Consider the following 16,742-nt stretch of genomic DNA (forward strand, 5'->3'; position numbering starts at 1 on the left):
GTTTATTGCACTAAATTAATCCCTTGGTCTGTTTATTAGCCTCATAAGGGTTAAATGTAATTCTCAATTGTATTTTCATTGTGCCATGACTATTGATTTTTTTCCTTTGGACATAGTGTTCCTTTCAATTTAAAACGGAAGCAGTACAATGATAATAGAATTATATTTTCTCTTTTTAATGAGATTTGTTTCTTCTCTTTTAAATGATTTTAAAGATCTCAAAGTCCTAGCCCTTCATATCCAGGAGTTCTCAGTGAGACTTTAAAGCCAATGTACGCAATGAATTAACTTTTCTCCTATGCATCTAAAATGATAGTAGCTGTGCACAGTCCTTAGAGAACTGAGGAAATTTCCACTCCAATCATTTTGTGTTCTACAAACCTTAAAACCCTCTGTGTGCATAAAGTTCTCTCTTCTGTAGTATGTTCTGTGAAGTTTCTTCTTTTCACAGAAAACTTCATTACAGTAAAAAATAAGATAATCAAATTACAAAACAACGAACACTGTTTTCCTTAATCAGTGTCACTTTCCAAGATGGTCCTTAACGATTTCTAATACATTTTTTTCTAACGCACTTCAGGGAGTGAAATGGTGAAAGGTCTCCTATTTTACCACCTAGGAAACAACGAAATATAAAGTTTTTGATTCAACTTATGGTCAGAGATCACGTGGGAGAAAAGATCTTCCAAATTCTAGGCTAACTGGGTCAGAGAGATATTAGCGGATAAAATTTTCTCCAAACTTACATTATTCGGCACACAAGACTAAAAAGTCAGGTCTAACTTTACATTCTCCTGGGTTCCCTGGCGCCCGGGTTAATTTTGTGGCATGGGCCACGTGCCAACAGGGGCTTGGCTGCGCCCCGCAATTTCCGCAACTGCAGCACCTCTCCCGTCACATCTGGCCCTCGAGACTATGGGCAGAGGCGCGCTCAGCAGCGGTGGGGACGGTGCCGCGCCGGCGGGAGCCTGCGTGCGGGTGTCGGCGGGACGCAGCGCGGCGAGCGGGCGAGGCGGGGCGACGGAAGGCCGGCAGCGAGAGGGGCGGGGAGAAGCGAGGCCAGGGGCGGGGCTCGCCGGCGCGGGAAGCGCGAGAGGCCGGTGCTCCGGGGCCTGGGAGCGGCCGCAGCCCCGCCCCGTCCCGCCCCGTGGCGTCCGGCCGCGTCCCGTCCGGTCCCGTCCCGCAGCGTCCTGCCCGCGCGCTCGCAGCCCGCTCCCGGGGCCGAGGCGTTCGCCGGTGCTCCCTGCACAGCCATGGCTCAGCACTTCTGCCTGGCCAGCTGCGACGTGGTCGGCTTCGACCTGGACCACACTCTCTGTCGCTACAACCTGCCCGAGAGCGCCCTGGTGAGTGGCGCGGGCCTCCCGGGGCGCACGGCGTGCAGCCTCCATGGCCGCTGCGGCTGGAGTTTCCTACCGGCTTCGGCGGCGGCGAGCGCTGCCGGGGCCCTGCTGCCGCCGCGCCTTTGCGCAGAACTCGGCCTCCCGCCGCAAGGCTGGGCGGAAGCCTGCACCCCCGGGCCCCGCCCGTGCCGCGAGCACCGGCTTGTATCCCCCAGCCATTAGCCAAGTTTAAGTAAGAGGAGGGTAGGGAAGAAAAGGGGCGAAGGAGGGGCAAATGTGCAAGATCGGGCTGGGAAAACGGTTCCTAGGGCAGGACAGGGCGGGGCCCGGGGACCTGGAGGTGTCCTCTGCAGATCTCGGGCTTTGGAACTTCTCTGCCAGTCGTTCTGGGCACCAGCAGTGCGCCGGTACAGCCATCTGGTTAGGGGCTTGTATTTTCCTTGGCTGCAGTTTTTCCTTTTGCACGTCCATGCGACAACATGTCAGTTCGTAAATACTGCAGTCCGGGAGAGATAGTGTGTTGTATTGGAAGGAACACTAGCTAAGAAGTCATTAAACTCTTAGTCCTAGTGTTGCCTTCTACCCAGGGAAGGAAATATTTATTGCGCAACTACTGCGTGCTGCATGCACTTTGAGGAAGTTCTGGTTGTAATAGCAGCCTGCGAAGTTTGGGGCCTCGCTGCACTTTGGAAGGGGAGAGTGGAGTTTGTATGATTCCACACTTGTATCCTCAAATGAATTGTTGGTCCTCCCCTATTCCATTAGTTTCACAAGGGAACTAATTGTGAAAAATTAACAGAAATTTTTAGTCAAAGATCTAAACATCCAAGCAGTAAAAGCTGGTTATGAGCATAGTGGTGGAAGTGAGGACTCCACAGATAGACTGCATAGCTTAGGGCACCAGCTCCTCCTTACTAGCTCTGTGACTTTGGTTAAGTTACTTAACCTGTGTCTGTTTTTAGTTTCCCTATCTGTAAAATGGGGCTGCTAATTGCATTAACCTCAAAAGGTGGTTGCTAGGATTAACTGCGTAAGAGATGTATAATGCTTAGAGCAGTGTCTGACACATACATTGTTTGCTCTTGTGGTTCCCACCCAAACCATTTCGAAGCCTCACCATTTATGGGTAGAGCTCTATGCCGCTGGTGCAGACATCAGCCAGGGCAGCTGCTCCTTACAGTGAAGGTAGTGCCCAATCGGCAATCCAGGTACCCTGTCAAAGATCAAAACGGTGTCTGAATTACTCCTCGGCTATGCACGGACACTTGAAAAAAAAGTGTAGCATATACTGTTCCTATTATCCTTCTCTGCTTTCCTGTTAGGCAGGTGTTTCCTTAGTCCTTTTGAGAGTTAAGGCTTTTTCCTTCTTGATCCTTTGGCACCACTTCCTCTAGTCTTTGATTCATACTTTCCTTCCCTCTGTGCCTTTCAAATCCTCTCCTGGTTCACGTTTCCTTGCATCTCCTCTCTGGTCACCTGCATTTGGAGAAATATTATTGAACCACTGTTAAGTTAGAGCCAATTTTGTGCGTGTGAGCATAAAATTTCATAATACAAGATCCTCGAACACAAGGATTCTTTACTACGAGCCTGGAATATAAGTGACGTTTAAAGGTCGAAAGCAGTAATGTAGTGTGTTTCGCATCTTGTTTGGTTCAAAAGTCTTTTATTAGCTATCAGCAGTGTGCTGAGCAGCATCATTGATTGAGTTGGGGATACAGACAGCATCTAGGGGCACAGATGCTGAAAAGTTCGGTCAGCCCCCTGTAGTGAAGGCAGTATTGCCTGGACCTTGCTGCAGGCTGTTCCTTACCTGGCCCGGGGCCCTCCTGCTTTTATCACGCTATCTTCTCATCTGTCAGGTCTCGTGTCTCATCTTAAATAGCATTCCTTTTGGGGAGACTTTCCCAGCCCTCTAGAGTTTATCCTTCCACCCCCATCCCACCTCCAGTTTTCCGTAAAATCCTTAATATCTTATAGCACTTACACACGGTATTAAATTTTCCCGTTTACTTGGCATCTTCTCCTGGAGCCTAGTTCCATGACTCCTTGACATTAGTATCTCTGACAGTTTATTGTGTGTTCTGTGTGCCGAGCTGAGTGTTCGGCATGGATGGGGTTCAATAAATAATCGTGGAATGATTGAATAAATAATAGGTATTTTAATAACTGAATATGGCACTTACAGCCACTATTCTAATAAGCATTCTGCTTTATGAATTAGTCCGATCCTTAGAACCACCCCATGAGGATGTTATCATTATCACAATTGCTATTTAGAGATGAGGACAATGAGGCTCAATAAGGGTAAGTAGCTTATCCAGGGTCACCAGCAAGGTGGTTGGGCTGGTTGGTTTCTGGCCCCCACCACCATGCTTTGTGTGCTGCAAAGCTCAGAGGAGAGGCCTGGAGTGAGTGAGGCTTGAGCTGGGTCCCCCGACAGGAGTTAGAGTTGGCAGGTGAGGAGACAGAGAGGAGCACTTCAGGCAGAGGAAATACAGCCACAGCAAGGACCTGGAGGTGAGAAACAGCACCTCTCCAGCAGAAGGTGGAGAGTTGCAGGAGAATATGCTGGAAAATTCAGTGGCAGCTGTGTCTTGGAAGGCTGTCAGTGCCTCTCACTCAAGTCTCATAGGCATTTAGTAAGTGCAATGTTGTGCAGACATGGAACTGGGCGTCTCACTTCACCTGGGGGCTCGGGAAAGGCAACCTAGAAATGATGACCCTGTGCTCTCCTGGGGTTGCAGGCTGAGAAGTGTACGGGGCTAGGTAGTTGACCTACATGTGTGAGTGGGAGAGTGGGGCCTGTGGCAGCCAGGAGAGGGTGTGCCCTTCCTGAAGGCTCAGCCATGCTCGACTCCTATGAGCATTTGCCATGAAGAGTAGAGGCACAGTCTTGCCAGACCTAATTCTTATAAGACAATTTACAAATCTAAACTTGTATGACAAGTCTCTCAATATTTAAACATTAGCTCATTTTCAAACACAGGATTATAGGGTTGCCAGACTTTTGCAAAGAAAAATACAGGACACCCAATTAAATTTGAATTTCAAATAACGAAAACATTTTTAGTATAGGTATGTTCCAAATATTGCATGTGATATGCTTATACTAAAAAAATTATTTGTTGTTTATCAGAAAAGCAAATTTAGCTAGATATTTCAGATTTTATCTGGCAACCTTAAGTGAGAACCAAATGCAGTCTGTGGTCTGTAGTCTATACCCCCACAGGGCACCAATTTACAGCTGCTGTGGAGTGTGCATTATTATTAGTCATACGAGACAGAGAGTAAGTGTCAGCTACAGCTGCGAGAGGAACGGGCTGGTCATGGAGCCCCTGGCCGTGAAGGCTTCTGGGGTCGCTCAACATTATCTAACGAAAAGCAGCAAGAACCGAGGCCTTGGGACTAGAACAGGGGTTTCAAAGGCACAGACTCCCCTGCTTTTCTCAGCACCGAAGTTCTCTGCCTCTCCTTGCACACTGACCCTGTTCTCTCCTATTACAGAAACGTCTCCCTCACGAGGTCAGAACACAGCTGTGGACGCCCCTGTTGGCAGCCCTAATGGAAAGGGCTCCTTTCTCTCAGGAAAGAATCTGACCTCACTGGAATCACATGCCCATATCTTAATCAGTATTGCCAAGGGGTGAGACATGCCAGTTGCCCAAGGCTGAATAAAGTACCTTGACCAGAGGCAAGTCTAATGGTGTGTAGTAATTACTGGCAGCTTGAAACTGGCCACGGTGGGAGTATTTATACCATGGAAATGTGCAAATGCTACAAATCAGAGCCTGTTTCTTTTTAACCTGCATGTGACTGATAATAATAGCAAATACTTAAATTTACTTGTATGCCAGGCACTGCTCGAAGCACTATACATCTGTTAACCCCACAGCACTGGTTCCTTTCAAGTAGGGTCATGATGTGTATTTCTTATAGTCTGTAGTACTTTCTACCTCAGAGTGAGTCAGCACATTTTTGATTGTTTTTTTTTTATGATTGAATGAAAATCCACATAACATATAAGTCAATGGTTTTGAGCCATCTCTGGGCTTCAGGAATTCTGTAGGGGCCCCACCTGGGCACCACCCTCTTTGGCATTTCTGGGTGGTTTTAAGAACCATTACCTGTGGCTCTGAATCACCACCAGGGTTGCAAACTCGTGATATATAGTGTTGACATAATATGGGTCTGTTAACAATTGACCTTGGTCAAGCATCACATTGCGTTGCATGGGAGTAGACGTACGTAGAGTGACGTTATTTAACTTTATGATAGAGAACAGCTTTATTTGATAAGAAACCTTTGCTTTCTCCACATCCTGACACTCGCACTCGAACCTGCACACAGTCTCTAGAGCTGGGTTCCCCCTGCCTCTGGACTCACCCAGCTACATGCTGCATCTTCCAGGTATCAGTGTAAACATCTCCACTTTAAGGAGGCCTTCTCACACTCCTCTGGCTGTGTCTGTACCTGCTTCCCCCCTGTGCCATCCCGTGCTGTCACAGCCTGTCCTGGAGGAACATCTGGAGAAGGGTCAGGTTGCTCACTATGTCTTCTTGGACACTGCTCAGTCTGACCCCAGACCACCGTACTCCCTCAGTTTCAGGTGCGTCTGATGCTGTCCTAATGAACACTCTTCAGAAGGCGTATGGGGTGCGGCCAGTGTGGACTTTCACTCACCTGTTGCCTACTTTTGGTTTGGAATGCACAGTTCTCTAAAAATTGACCCAGCTCTTAAGAAAAAAGATATTTTACTCAAAAAGCTGGGATTTTGTTGTTGTTGAGAAATCGGAAGATTTGCCAGCAATTAGCAGAGCATTTATTCTGGTGCTTGCTTCCAGAAGCTTCCTTTGTTCTTTTTCCTCAGTTGTTTTTCTTATGGGGAACAGATAAGAGATATTTCCTGTATTGGATGGTGGCTCTGTGATTCCTCCTTTAGGCACTTGCTGGTGCACATGTCTGTTTTCCTTTGAGACTCCCCTGAGATGGGGCCTTTCAAGCAAGAATGGACTGAGGATGGGTGTAATGATAGAGTGGTCAATATGTTTATCATCTTGGTGATATGTTAAATAAGGTTACAAAGCTTTGTCAAGTCTAAATGATCTGCAACCCGTTAGAATTTAGGAGTAAGATTAGTCATTGTCCTTGTTGTGTAATTGTATACCGATGGTGTTACCGAACCAAAGTGGGTTCCCTCCTGGCAACTTAAATCAGACTCTCCACCGGAAGTAGTTGTCTCACAAAGTAAGGTATATTTGTGGCAAACAGGAGACCATGCAGAATCCTTTCCAGAGACATAGTGTCCCTGAACAAAGGAAAGCAGGACATTTATTTTGGATGGGGAGTGAATATTCAAAAGTGAGAGGTGGGTATTCGCTTGTGCAGGCTCAGATGGAAAATGTGCTTCCACATACACTGCAGGTTATGGTAATAAGGCATAAGCTCCTCCTGGAGAGATCTTAGCATTAAAAATAAGGCCAAGGTCATAGGCGTAGCTCTCTGGTGAGGCTTGGTCTGGTTCAGAGTGGTTGGTGATTGCATCTCCTTCACACAATAAAAGGGAAACAAACAATTTGGAAAAACAGTGAAAATATCCAAACCCACCCTTCAGTTCCTTGGGGTAACTAGTGGGTGACAATGGTATAATTTTGGATTATAAGAAAGGCCCAGCAGCTACTTGGGCTCCCAGGGGTGGATAAATGGTTTGTGAAGGGGGATTAAACTGCAGAATTTCCCAATTACAGATATTTCCCTCCAACCTCCCCCATGAGTGATTCCATTAGGTTTTCACAAATGTGAAATTAAAAATGAATGGTGACTTTTATATTTAATCTCTCATTTTTCCTTCGCCTTATTTTCAGCTCATTTATAATAGCTTTGCTCAGTTTCTGGTCAAAGAGAAAGGATATGACAAGGAATTGCTCACTGTGACTCCAGAGGATTGGGATTTCTGGTAAGTTCTTTTTTTATGGTCTGCCCATTCCTTCTGGTGCTTAATTATTTCTGATAAAATTTTAATGTTTCCTCTTCTATGGAGGCAGAAAGTGAAATGTGAAATTGAGTCAAAGGACAAAATGCCTTCTATGCTAAAAGTTTAATGTTTAATGAATTAAAGTCCTTTCTACTTTAAGTTTAGACTTGCTTAATTAAATATGAAAATAAGCTAAGAGCTTATGTGACTGATTTGGGTATTTTTTGTATGGTTGAAGTTTGTCATTATTGAGTTGCAGACGTTATTAAAAACTGTCTCAAAAATTTATATCTTAAAAAAAAGTTTGACGGGCCGGCCCTGTGGCTGACTGGTTAAGTTCTCATGCTCCGCTGAGGTGACCCAGGGTTCTGCTGCTTCTGATCCTGGATGCGGACATGGCACCGCTTATTGAGCCACTCTGGGGTGGCGTCCCACATGTCACAACAAGAAGGACCCACAACTAAAAAAAAAATACACAGCTATGTACCGGAGGGCTTTGGGGAGAAAAAGGAAAAATAAAATCTTAAACAAAAAAAAACGTTTTATTGCTCTTCGAATAAAGAAATATAGAAGAGGGGGAATCATCATGTTTTGAATACGTGTCTAAATTAAGACATTTGGCTTTCCATAATTTGGATAAAAATTCCTATGTCTAAGTCTCTTACTGTTCACTCCCTTCCTGGGTTAGCATTCTCAACTTCCTAAGGCTTCTTTTGTCTGTCTTCCTCATTTAAACAACAAAACAAACAAAACTGCTGTTAAAGCTCTTTAAATTGTTCAGTTGGAAATTAATAATAGTCCTAAAACACATGAAAAATACATGCAGAAGTAATTCTAGAGCAGCGATGGATGTTCCTGTCTTTTACATTCCTCCAATGTTTGGTTAGGCCTCTTTGATTTATGCCTTTTGTAAAAGGAAGAGACAAACATTTCGCTATATGAAACCTCTGACTCTGGAAATTTTACTGTGGACCGAAGTGAATAATGCTTCTAAAGTACCCTGTCATTTTTTCTTTAATTCTCTTGGTATTTGGTGGCCATTATACGTCCTTGCTTTTATTATTCATAATAATGAATCTGTACCCACTTTTCTCCCCAAACCCCACAAGTCTTTTGCAGTGAGAAACCTAGAACTTGGTATTTGACTTTCTTATAATGGTTTTCAATAATATACCTTGCCCAGAGGGCAAGTTCTTAAAGCCTAACGTAAATTGAGGCGAATTCTAAAGAGTACAGAAAAGTCTCTGGCCAAGATCTTAATTTGCAGAATGTGAATGTGTGCATGTGCGTGCACACGTGTGCATGTGTTTTATTTAATGGAAAACATTTACACATTTTAAAGAGACATGCAATGATGTTCATTTTTTGTTCTCGTTGAGTTTTGGATTCCTCTGTTTAAAACCTTAAGGATTTTACAGACTAAACGTGTTGTCCTTCATTTGTCCGCACAACAGTTTTCCTTATATACTTGCTCTGTGGATGATATTTAATTTTAGAATTCTTGGATAGTCTTATTCATTTGATTAACATATCATTCACCTGGGTGGGAGAATCCCTTTGTAGCATTATGATTTTAGAAATATACATCGTTATTTCTTGGGTTAGCTAACTATGTGGATTGATTGGAAATCACACGTTTCTGTTTTAGTTCCAAGGGCTTGGCATTGGATCTGGAAGATGGGCACTTCATTAAACTTGCAGATAATGGCACTGTGCTCAGGTAATGAAATTTGGTCGTGTGTTTAAAACTTAACTCTTTGCAGGACATTTTATTGCTATAGAGCATTTGATCATTAAGGTATGGGTTAAAGAAGATTATTATTTTAGTCAGTCACATGACAGGTTATCTGTGTGCCTGCATGTCTTTGTATGAATCGTTGGAGCTATTTAAATACAAATCTAGGAGCGTTAGGCTTAAAGTTTTAGTTTCTTTAAATTTAGTTCGTCAGAAATATTTGCAGGAAATAAAGTAGAATGTTAATAGTAGACTGCTTCGTCTCAGTGACCACCCCTACTGCAAGAGAGCCTGGGGATTATATTGTGTTAGGTGGCTATCTAGGTTGCTGGAATAAAATTGGAGTTCTTTTTATTAAGGAAGAAGGAGAGAGACTGGATGTTGGGTTGGGGTTGGTGGTCTGTACATGACTTTCTTTCTCCATTTATCCAAACTTGCTCCCATCATGCAGGACTCAAGTCTGTGTGCCACCTCCTTCTGGAAGTTTTTCTAGACTGTTCCAACCTTTATCAGTCTCTTTCCCTCTCCCCTACTCCGTGTTGACTCCCTTTCCTTCTCCTCTCAGGGTGAACCCAACACCGTGAGTGTTGGTAAGAGTAGGGCCAGCAATTGAGAAGCAACTGCTGTCACTGCTTTGAGTCTTACAGAGGGCACCACGGAGTGAGCATTCATTTTTTCCCCCCCAGTCCTGATAGTACAGGCAGGTCAGCATGGCCATGCACTGTGCAATTTATTATTTGTACTCACGAGATCAGAGTCCAAGGAGAGGCCGCTTAGCATGGTTACCCCGTGTACATTGTCTCCCTTTTGATACATCATTCTTTTTGCTAGGTACAAACTCACACTCTCCCCGTCCCTTGCTCTGAGGTGCAGCTAGCTAGAGCAAGTGTGGCCCCACTTTGATTATTTTGTTATTCATTTGCATGTTTTTTCCTTGGGCAACAAGAGATAAGAGTGTGTATATACATTTGTGTGTATGTGTGTATATACTTACACAATGCAGCTTTGACCGTGACCTTTAACTCTACTGTCAGATTCTTACAATGTCCTTCGCTGTCTTCAATCACAGTTGAAAGAATGGAAAGCATTCCACAGTTTTGCTTCTTTCTTTCCTTGTTCTGTCTGTCCCCGATCTGAACATCCCTCCCCCAGGGTCTGACCCTCTCTGTTTCTGTTCCAGCTGAGCTGCAGTTTCTCCTGACTTTACTAGCTTATCTCCTTGATGCCTGCTTTCATCCATTAGGAGGTTCCTTGTCTAACCACATTTCCCATTCAAGATTCCTCTATCTCTACGTATAACATTCTAAAATATTAACTTTATAAAAAAGAGCCTGTTTGTGATTTTTCCTCCATTTGCCCTTCTTTCTTTTTTCTTCATTTTGCTTTGCTACCATGATATAACACCAAGAGAAGAATAATGATACTTCCTAGCATTATAATTTCTCATAATATACTACATAAAATAGCAATTGCTTCTTGACGGGGTAAGAGTTTCCTAACCAGGCCCTAACTGATGTGAAAGCAATATTTTGAGCATAGAAAATAGCTACTTTCTTGTCTTGCTGTTTCCCATTGTGTTTTTAGCTGCATTGTGTCCTTGTGTGAGCAGCTTCCTCCCCAGTCTTCATAGTCCCCTGAGCTCACAGCTGGGCCCTCACCCGGTGCCCGGCACCTCCCATCCCTCCGGCAGGCCTGAGGCGGCTCACAGACCGTGTCTCCTGCCTGCTGCCAGAGCAGCTTCCCACCCAGTCCACACAGTTGTTTTCTAGTTGTTCCAGTTAGGTTAATGTTATCTTCATGGCTAAATGACGACTTCTTAGGAAAGGATGGTGGGTTGTACTTATGCCAGAGAAATTCCAGTTTATAGTTGATATATTGTAGATTCAGAGCAACTGCTACACTGTGGCCCTCAGAGGGAGCTGCTCCTGATCACGTGCTAGTTGGTGGCTGAGGCGGAGGAAGAACTAGAGCTGTCACGGGGAGTGCCTTCTAGCATCCTAAATGAAAAAGTCATCCAGTTGAAAAAAGAAGAAAAAAAAGAAGGAACCTTTTTAGTTTTAGGGGGGTCAACAAGAGCAAGGCTGGAGGCAGGAATGTTCAGGGGAACCACTGATGAGCAGTGTACCTCATCCCCACAACCAGGGCCAGCCACGGGACCAAGATGATGGCACCCGAGGTGCTGGCAGAGCAGTATGGCAGGAAGGAGTGGAAGCACTTCATATCGGACACCGGAATGGCATCCCGATCAGGTATGACTCTCTCCTCTTGTTTTGGAACCGGAACCTGCAACACGAGGACGTGAAGACGCCCCTCCTGCTGAGCAGATGCATAAGGCAGCAGCTGTGGTTTTATAGGAATAGGATGCATTTTTTTCACATGTGTATGGTTCCTTTTTGACACTTGCTTCTGTTTTATTTACTTGCCCTTGTCCTGGAGTAAAGAAGACTAGCACTTAGGAATAATACATTCCTTAGTCATCTATATTTTTATCAAGTTGTTAAATGTTGCATCCTTAGTTTTATTTCTCCATCCCCAATTTCTCCCCACATTCAGATGCCGCACCTTTCCTGTTTTCAGGAATTCTTTTTTACTGCCAATTCTAATATCTTTTGCCTTTTTTTCTAGAATTCACTTTTTTATTGCCAGTTCTAGTATCTTCTGCCTTTGTCTTTTCCTTGCCTTTATTTTAAATGATTTTATACATTTTATTCTCACTGTCTTTAAAGAGCTTCACCATGGGTAAACATGAAAAGATTTCTCAAAAATTATTTATAGACATAGATGTGCAGAAATTAATAAGGAATGATTAAGACGTTATTGTAAACTGGCCTTATTGAAAGTCATAATTGTGTTTTTCATTTGTTCCGATTTTTTTTTTTTTGCCATTTTCTCCCACACCACAGTTTTGAAATGCGCCTGTTCTCCTTTAGAAAATGTCATAACCTGAAAATAGCTGGAGTTATTCCTTGTTGCTGTTGTGTTGTTGCTTGTTACATTTGCTGTCTTTTGAGAATTTGTTGTTTTGTAGTGAGACGAACATGTCAGGAAGTATGAGTGCTCTTATGAAATAAGTTGATAGGCAAAACTGAGATTTCGCTTTGGGGTTAGATCTAGAATGCTTTCACACGTCTCAAGTCAAAATAGTAGTGGAAGTTAAATGGGTGGGTAGCCTTTGACTCAAGGGATGAAAGGGAACTGCCGTCTCTCCAGATGTAGGCACCTGTACAGAAGCTCTTCCTTCTCGGAAAAGCTAGACACGCAACTAAGTGTTTCACTCTGACATCCGTTCAGAAATCAGAGTATTTTAAGGAAGTAAAGTATTTCGCAGCTGTGAAAGGAGCAATCACCCAATATGACCCATCTGTTTACTCACTTCTCCACCACTAGAGAGCGCTGTCTCCTGGAATCAGCAGCTTCCCTCTGGTGCTTAATTTACCGGGGAGCGCTCTGAGGATGGTCTTGGAGTTTATTGACTGCTCACTGGATTGGTTAGGGAAGTGTTTCCCTTCCAGGTGCCCAGTGGTCAGACTGTGACACATAATAGAGGCCTGTTTCTGCAAAATAGTAAGGGAAAGCTCATGCCTTTAAAATATACTACTACTTATTTTTTTAATATAGAGATGTGTAAAAGAAGAAAAAAATTGGCCTGTGATTCCGGTAAAACTTTGTCCACATTAAAAAAACAGTGTGAGCATATGGCTAGGAAATTTAAGTATTATAGAAAGGAATAAAATGAGGAGTAATTATCTCCAACCCCCGTCCCCCAGAATATCCTTTCCCCAAAGCTTATTTTCTAAGTCTACAAAAGGGATCAGACTTTCTCTGTACTGAGCGCTTTTTACTTTACATCTTAGACATCCTGTCACATTAGCACAGACAGATGTACCTCATTCTTTTGAATGTTGGAGTGCTCTGCCGTCCAGTTCCATATCATGATTTATGTCATGAGTCCCCTCACGGTGGACATTTACATTGTGTCTGGTGTTTGGTTGTTACAAACAGGCCTGCGTTGATGTTCTCATACATGCATATTTTGCGCTTTTGTGCATATATCCAGGGTAAACTCCTAGAAGTACAGTTGTTCTCAGGATATGCAGGTTTAAAATTTTGATCATTATGGCCAAATAAATCCTGTATTTTCAGGAATTCCAGTTGATTCTTTATATGCTGTTTCCTTCTACACTGAATGTATTCATTCTTCAGTTAAGTAGAGAGTTGCAATGGGCATTCCCTACTAGTACATTTAGGGCGTTTAAAGCATTGATGGATATAGACATTTTAATGACAGTTTATTTGATAATCCCTTTTTTCAGGTTATTGACCTGGCACAAGTATGGTTTTCCTTAGCAACAGACTTCCAGAAAGCAAGTCCTTTTGATCTTTTTCTCCCCAAACTGGTAGATCATGCAGAAACAGTTTGGTATAGTGGAAATTACAAGGGGCTTGCAGCCAGACAGTCCTGGATCATATTGACTCTGTTACTTGCTGGATAAAGTGAACTGGTCAGTTACTAAGCCACTCTTAGCATCACTTTCCTCATCTTTAAGTGGAGATAATATCACTCATCTGCAGGAGAAGCAAGAACCTATGCTAACGTAGTTTATTCTCTTCCCCTCAGTCATTCACGTGGTTTGCAAAGGGAGTGGTGTTGACAGTGGGTTCTTGAGGACAGGTTTTTTTTTTTTTTTTTTTGAAGAAGAGTAACCCTGAGCTAACTACCGCTAGTCCTCCTCTTTTTGCTGAGGAAGACTGGCCCTGAGCTAACATCCATGCCCATCTTCCTCCACTTTATACATGGGATGCCTACCACAGCATGGCTATTGCCAAGCGGTGCCACATCCACACCCGGTATCTTAACCGGTGGAACCCCAGCCGCTGAGAAGTGGAACGTGCGCACTTAACCGCTGTGCCACCAGGCCGGCCCCAGAGGACAGGTTTTCTGTGTGCAAAGCTTAATGACTATAGGACTTGATCTTAATTCAGAGGTTTGTTTTATTGAACTGAGCTCACTCGTCACTTCATTCCCAGTGAACTGTCTGCTCTCAATGGAGGTGGAGGGTCGAAGCTTTCATGCGGTCCAGTCTCGGAGTTTTGGTGTTGGGAGAGGCATTGAGAGCAGCCTGGCCCAGTTAACAGATCAAGGCTGAGTAAGCCTCATTGTGTCCACACAGAGGTCATTCAGCCCATGTTTGATGGTCAGGTTACATCAACCGCTCGCCTTGTGGGTGGGAGTCAATGAGCCCTTTTCATTAAACCCCTGAGTTATTTGATTAGACCCCAACCAAGTTTCATAATCAATATTTCAAGTCTTAAACTGAGTTTCATCTGTTAATGCCCCAAAACAGAGAGAAAGAGGAGGGAAAAAGCAGGGGTATATAACTGGCAATGAAGAGAGATCTCCTCCCGCAGCACCCAGGAGGGCTGGTCATCAGGTTCAGGCAGGTCACTGGTGTCACAGACCAAGAGATAAGATAGAGTTCATGTTAATGAACCTTGGGAAGCTGTGCCCCCTGTCCTGGGAGCCCTGGAGCATTGTATGGTCTTAGAGCCCAGCAGAGCGTGGGCAGAAGTGTACGTGGGATGTCCCCTCCCTTTTCCTCCACATCCTTGTTCCTCACAATGACAAGCCATCCTAACCTTTCTAAGGGATGAAAAATAGTCTGATATGTTCCCCCAACAATTTCAGCTGTGAAAAACAGGAAGACTATGCCAACCAAAATATTTTTAACCGAGGAAAAGGACACACAAAGCCATGTAGCATTTTGTGAATTAACAGATGGAGAACTTTGACTTTACTTTTTATACGTTCATAATAGTTTGACATGAAGAAGAGGGACATTAAATGACATTTAAAGGGATGGACATTTGGCCCCTGCAGAGAATTCTCCTAATTTGTCTGTGACACTCCTTCATTCCAAAATAAATCCATTCTGTTACTAGATCACTCATTCATTCAACAAACATTCATTGAGTGCCTATAGTATGCTGGATGTTGTGCTTTGTGGAGGGAACAGACAGCTGTGTTCCATGACCTCATACACAGCTTACAAATGGAAGGCAGGAGAACTCAAAATCAGGCAGGGTAATACTGTGTGCAAGAGGAATTATGACTATTTGAAATGTATTTTTGTATTAAACTAAAGTCTGGCTCAGTATTGGTTCTGTTTGATTCCTCTTTGTACTGAGTTCTCTAGAAGACTCTATGAGGTTGTGTTTCCTCCGGAGCAGAGTGGCTGCTCCTGATCCCAGTAAGCGAGGGTGAGGTGGTAGAGAGAGTGACGTGGAAGGAAGGAACAGTGGGGGCGGGATTCCACTGGGACTTCTGAGGAGAAGAGCAGGGAATACCTCCCAGAGTCATCATTCCAGGGGACAGGAGGCTGGGGCATTCGTTCACTGGCTTCTGATCCTGTTGGTTGAAGTTGCCACGTGGGCCTCATGGGCTCCAGAGGCTTCCAGAGAGAGCGAGTGGCACAGTTGTGCTTGAGGTGGGATGATGCTGTTCAGCACAGCGGTGGCTGGAATGAGATGTGGTTCAAGGAGATGTGACGTGGGCCATCGAAAGTGTCTGCCCAGGCACAGAAGATTCACAGGAGGGCTCTAGTTTAATTCTACCCTAGGGCCATCAGGATAAGTCAAATCCCTTCCCCCCGAGATCCTGGAGTGTACCTGTCCTGTGCTCCTGAGTTTCTCTAAGATAAGCACAGCGTGTCCTCACATAGTGTGGTTTTTTTATTCCTCTCATCTCCCTGGTAGTTCTCACATCGTACTGAAATTTGTCTGAAATTGCATAAAAATTGAATGCAATACTCCTCGTGGACCAACCTGCACGGATAGGAGAAAGCACTATTGTGTGGAATGCTTCATGCTACTCGGTGTTAGGTTGATTGTTTTCAAATTCAGTGACATTAGTAACATAAATTGTGGCTTTTTTGAAATCCATTTTATATTTGGGGTATAAGCCGCTTTTAGTTTCTACATTTAAAAAAAATATTTTTACATAAATGCTTAACTTAGGGGTGTCATGTTTTCACTTTCTTGTAGTACCCTTGTAACTTAAACCTTCTTTAAAAGACAATGGTAGCCTGTAATAGAGCCATTTTGAGTTGAAATAGAGACTTCTTTAAGTAACTAAACCAAAATCTAGCCTCTCTTCAGCCAAGATTCTGTATATATCACATAAATGAGGCATTAATTGTTTTCAGTTTCAAATTTTCTTCTTTTTTAGGAAAATATTATTTTTACGATAACTACTTTGACTTGCCAGGAGCTCTTCTATGTGCCAGAGTGGTGGACTCTTTAACAAAGGTAAGTGGGGACTCATTTTTTAGAAACTAAGATATGTGTTTAATCACAAATCAGAGGATTTCTTTTGAATTGAGATTTTACTCTATTTCTTCTTTGTTGTTTCAGAGGTGACAGGAAGAAAAATGTAGAGAATTGGGTCAAAATATTTTTGGAAAGTTAAATAGCAGTGACCATTTTTTCCCCCAAGCACAGTAAACCTGTTCTCCAACAGGGGGTGCAAAAGTCTAGAAAAAGAAAATATGGAGTTGCATTTGGAAAAAATATTTTTGGCAGGGCCGACCTGGTGGTGTAGTGATTGAGTTTGTGTGCTCTGCTTTGGCGGCCCAGGGTTCACCGATTTGGATCCTGGGCATGGATCTGCACACCAGTTCTCGGGCCATGCTGT

At 43.7% G+C, this 16,742-nt stretch overlaps 1 protein-coding gene across 4 annotated transcripts in view; it reads left to right on the forward strand.

The window, feature by feature from the left end:
• Positions 1-1,061: 1,061 nt before the first annotated feature.
• Positions 1,062-16,742, forward strand: part of NT5DC1 (5'-nucleotidase domain containing 1) — a 126,336-nt gene continuing 110,655 nt past the window's right edge. For 2 of the 4 annotated variants that reach the window (XM_070556860.1, XM_070556861.1), the window contains exons 1-5: positions 1,062-1,346; positions 7,208-7,299; positions 8,966-9,037; positions 11,195-11,301; positions 16,278-16,357. In XM_070556860.1, coding sequence (XP_070412961.1) covers positions 1,254-1,346; positions 7,208-7,299; positions 8,966-9,037; positions 11,195-11,301; positions 16,278-16,357 — 444 coding nt within the window. In that variant the 5' untranslated portion in view covers positions 1,062-1,253. Of the gene's footprint in view, positions 1,347-4,850; positions 5,050-7,207; positions 7,300-8,965; positions 9,038-11,194; positions 11,302-16,277; positions 16,358-16,742 lie in introns of all 4 variants that reach the window. The other 2 variants (XM_070556862.1, XM_070556863.1) reach the window with 2 other exon arrangements.

Source organism: Equus przewalskii, chromosome 9 (assembly GCF_037783145.1).
Source record: "Equus przewalskii isolate Varuska chromosome 9, EquPr2, whole genome shotgun sequence".
In the NCBI taxonomy this organism is placed as follows: Eukaryota; Metazoa; Chordata; class Mammalia; order Perissodactyla; family Equidae; genus Equus; species Equus przewalskii.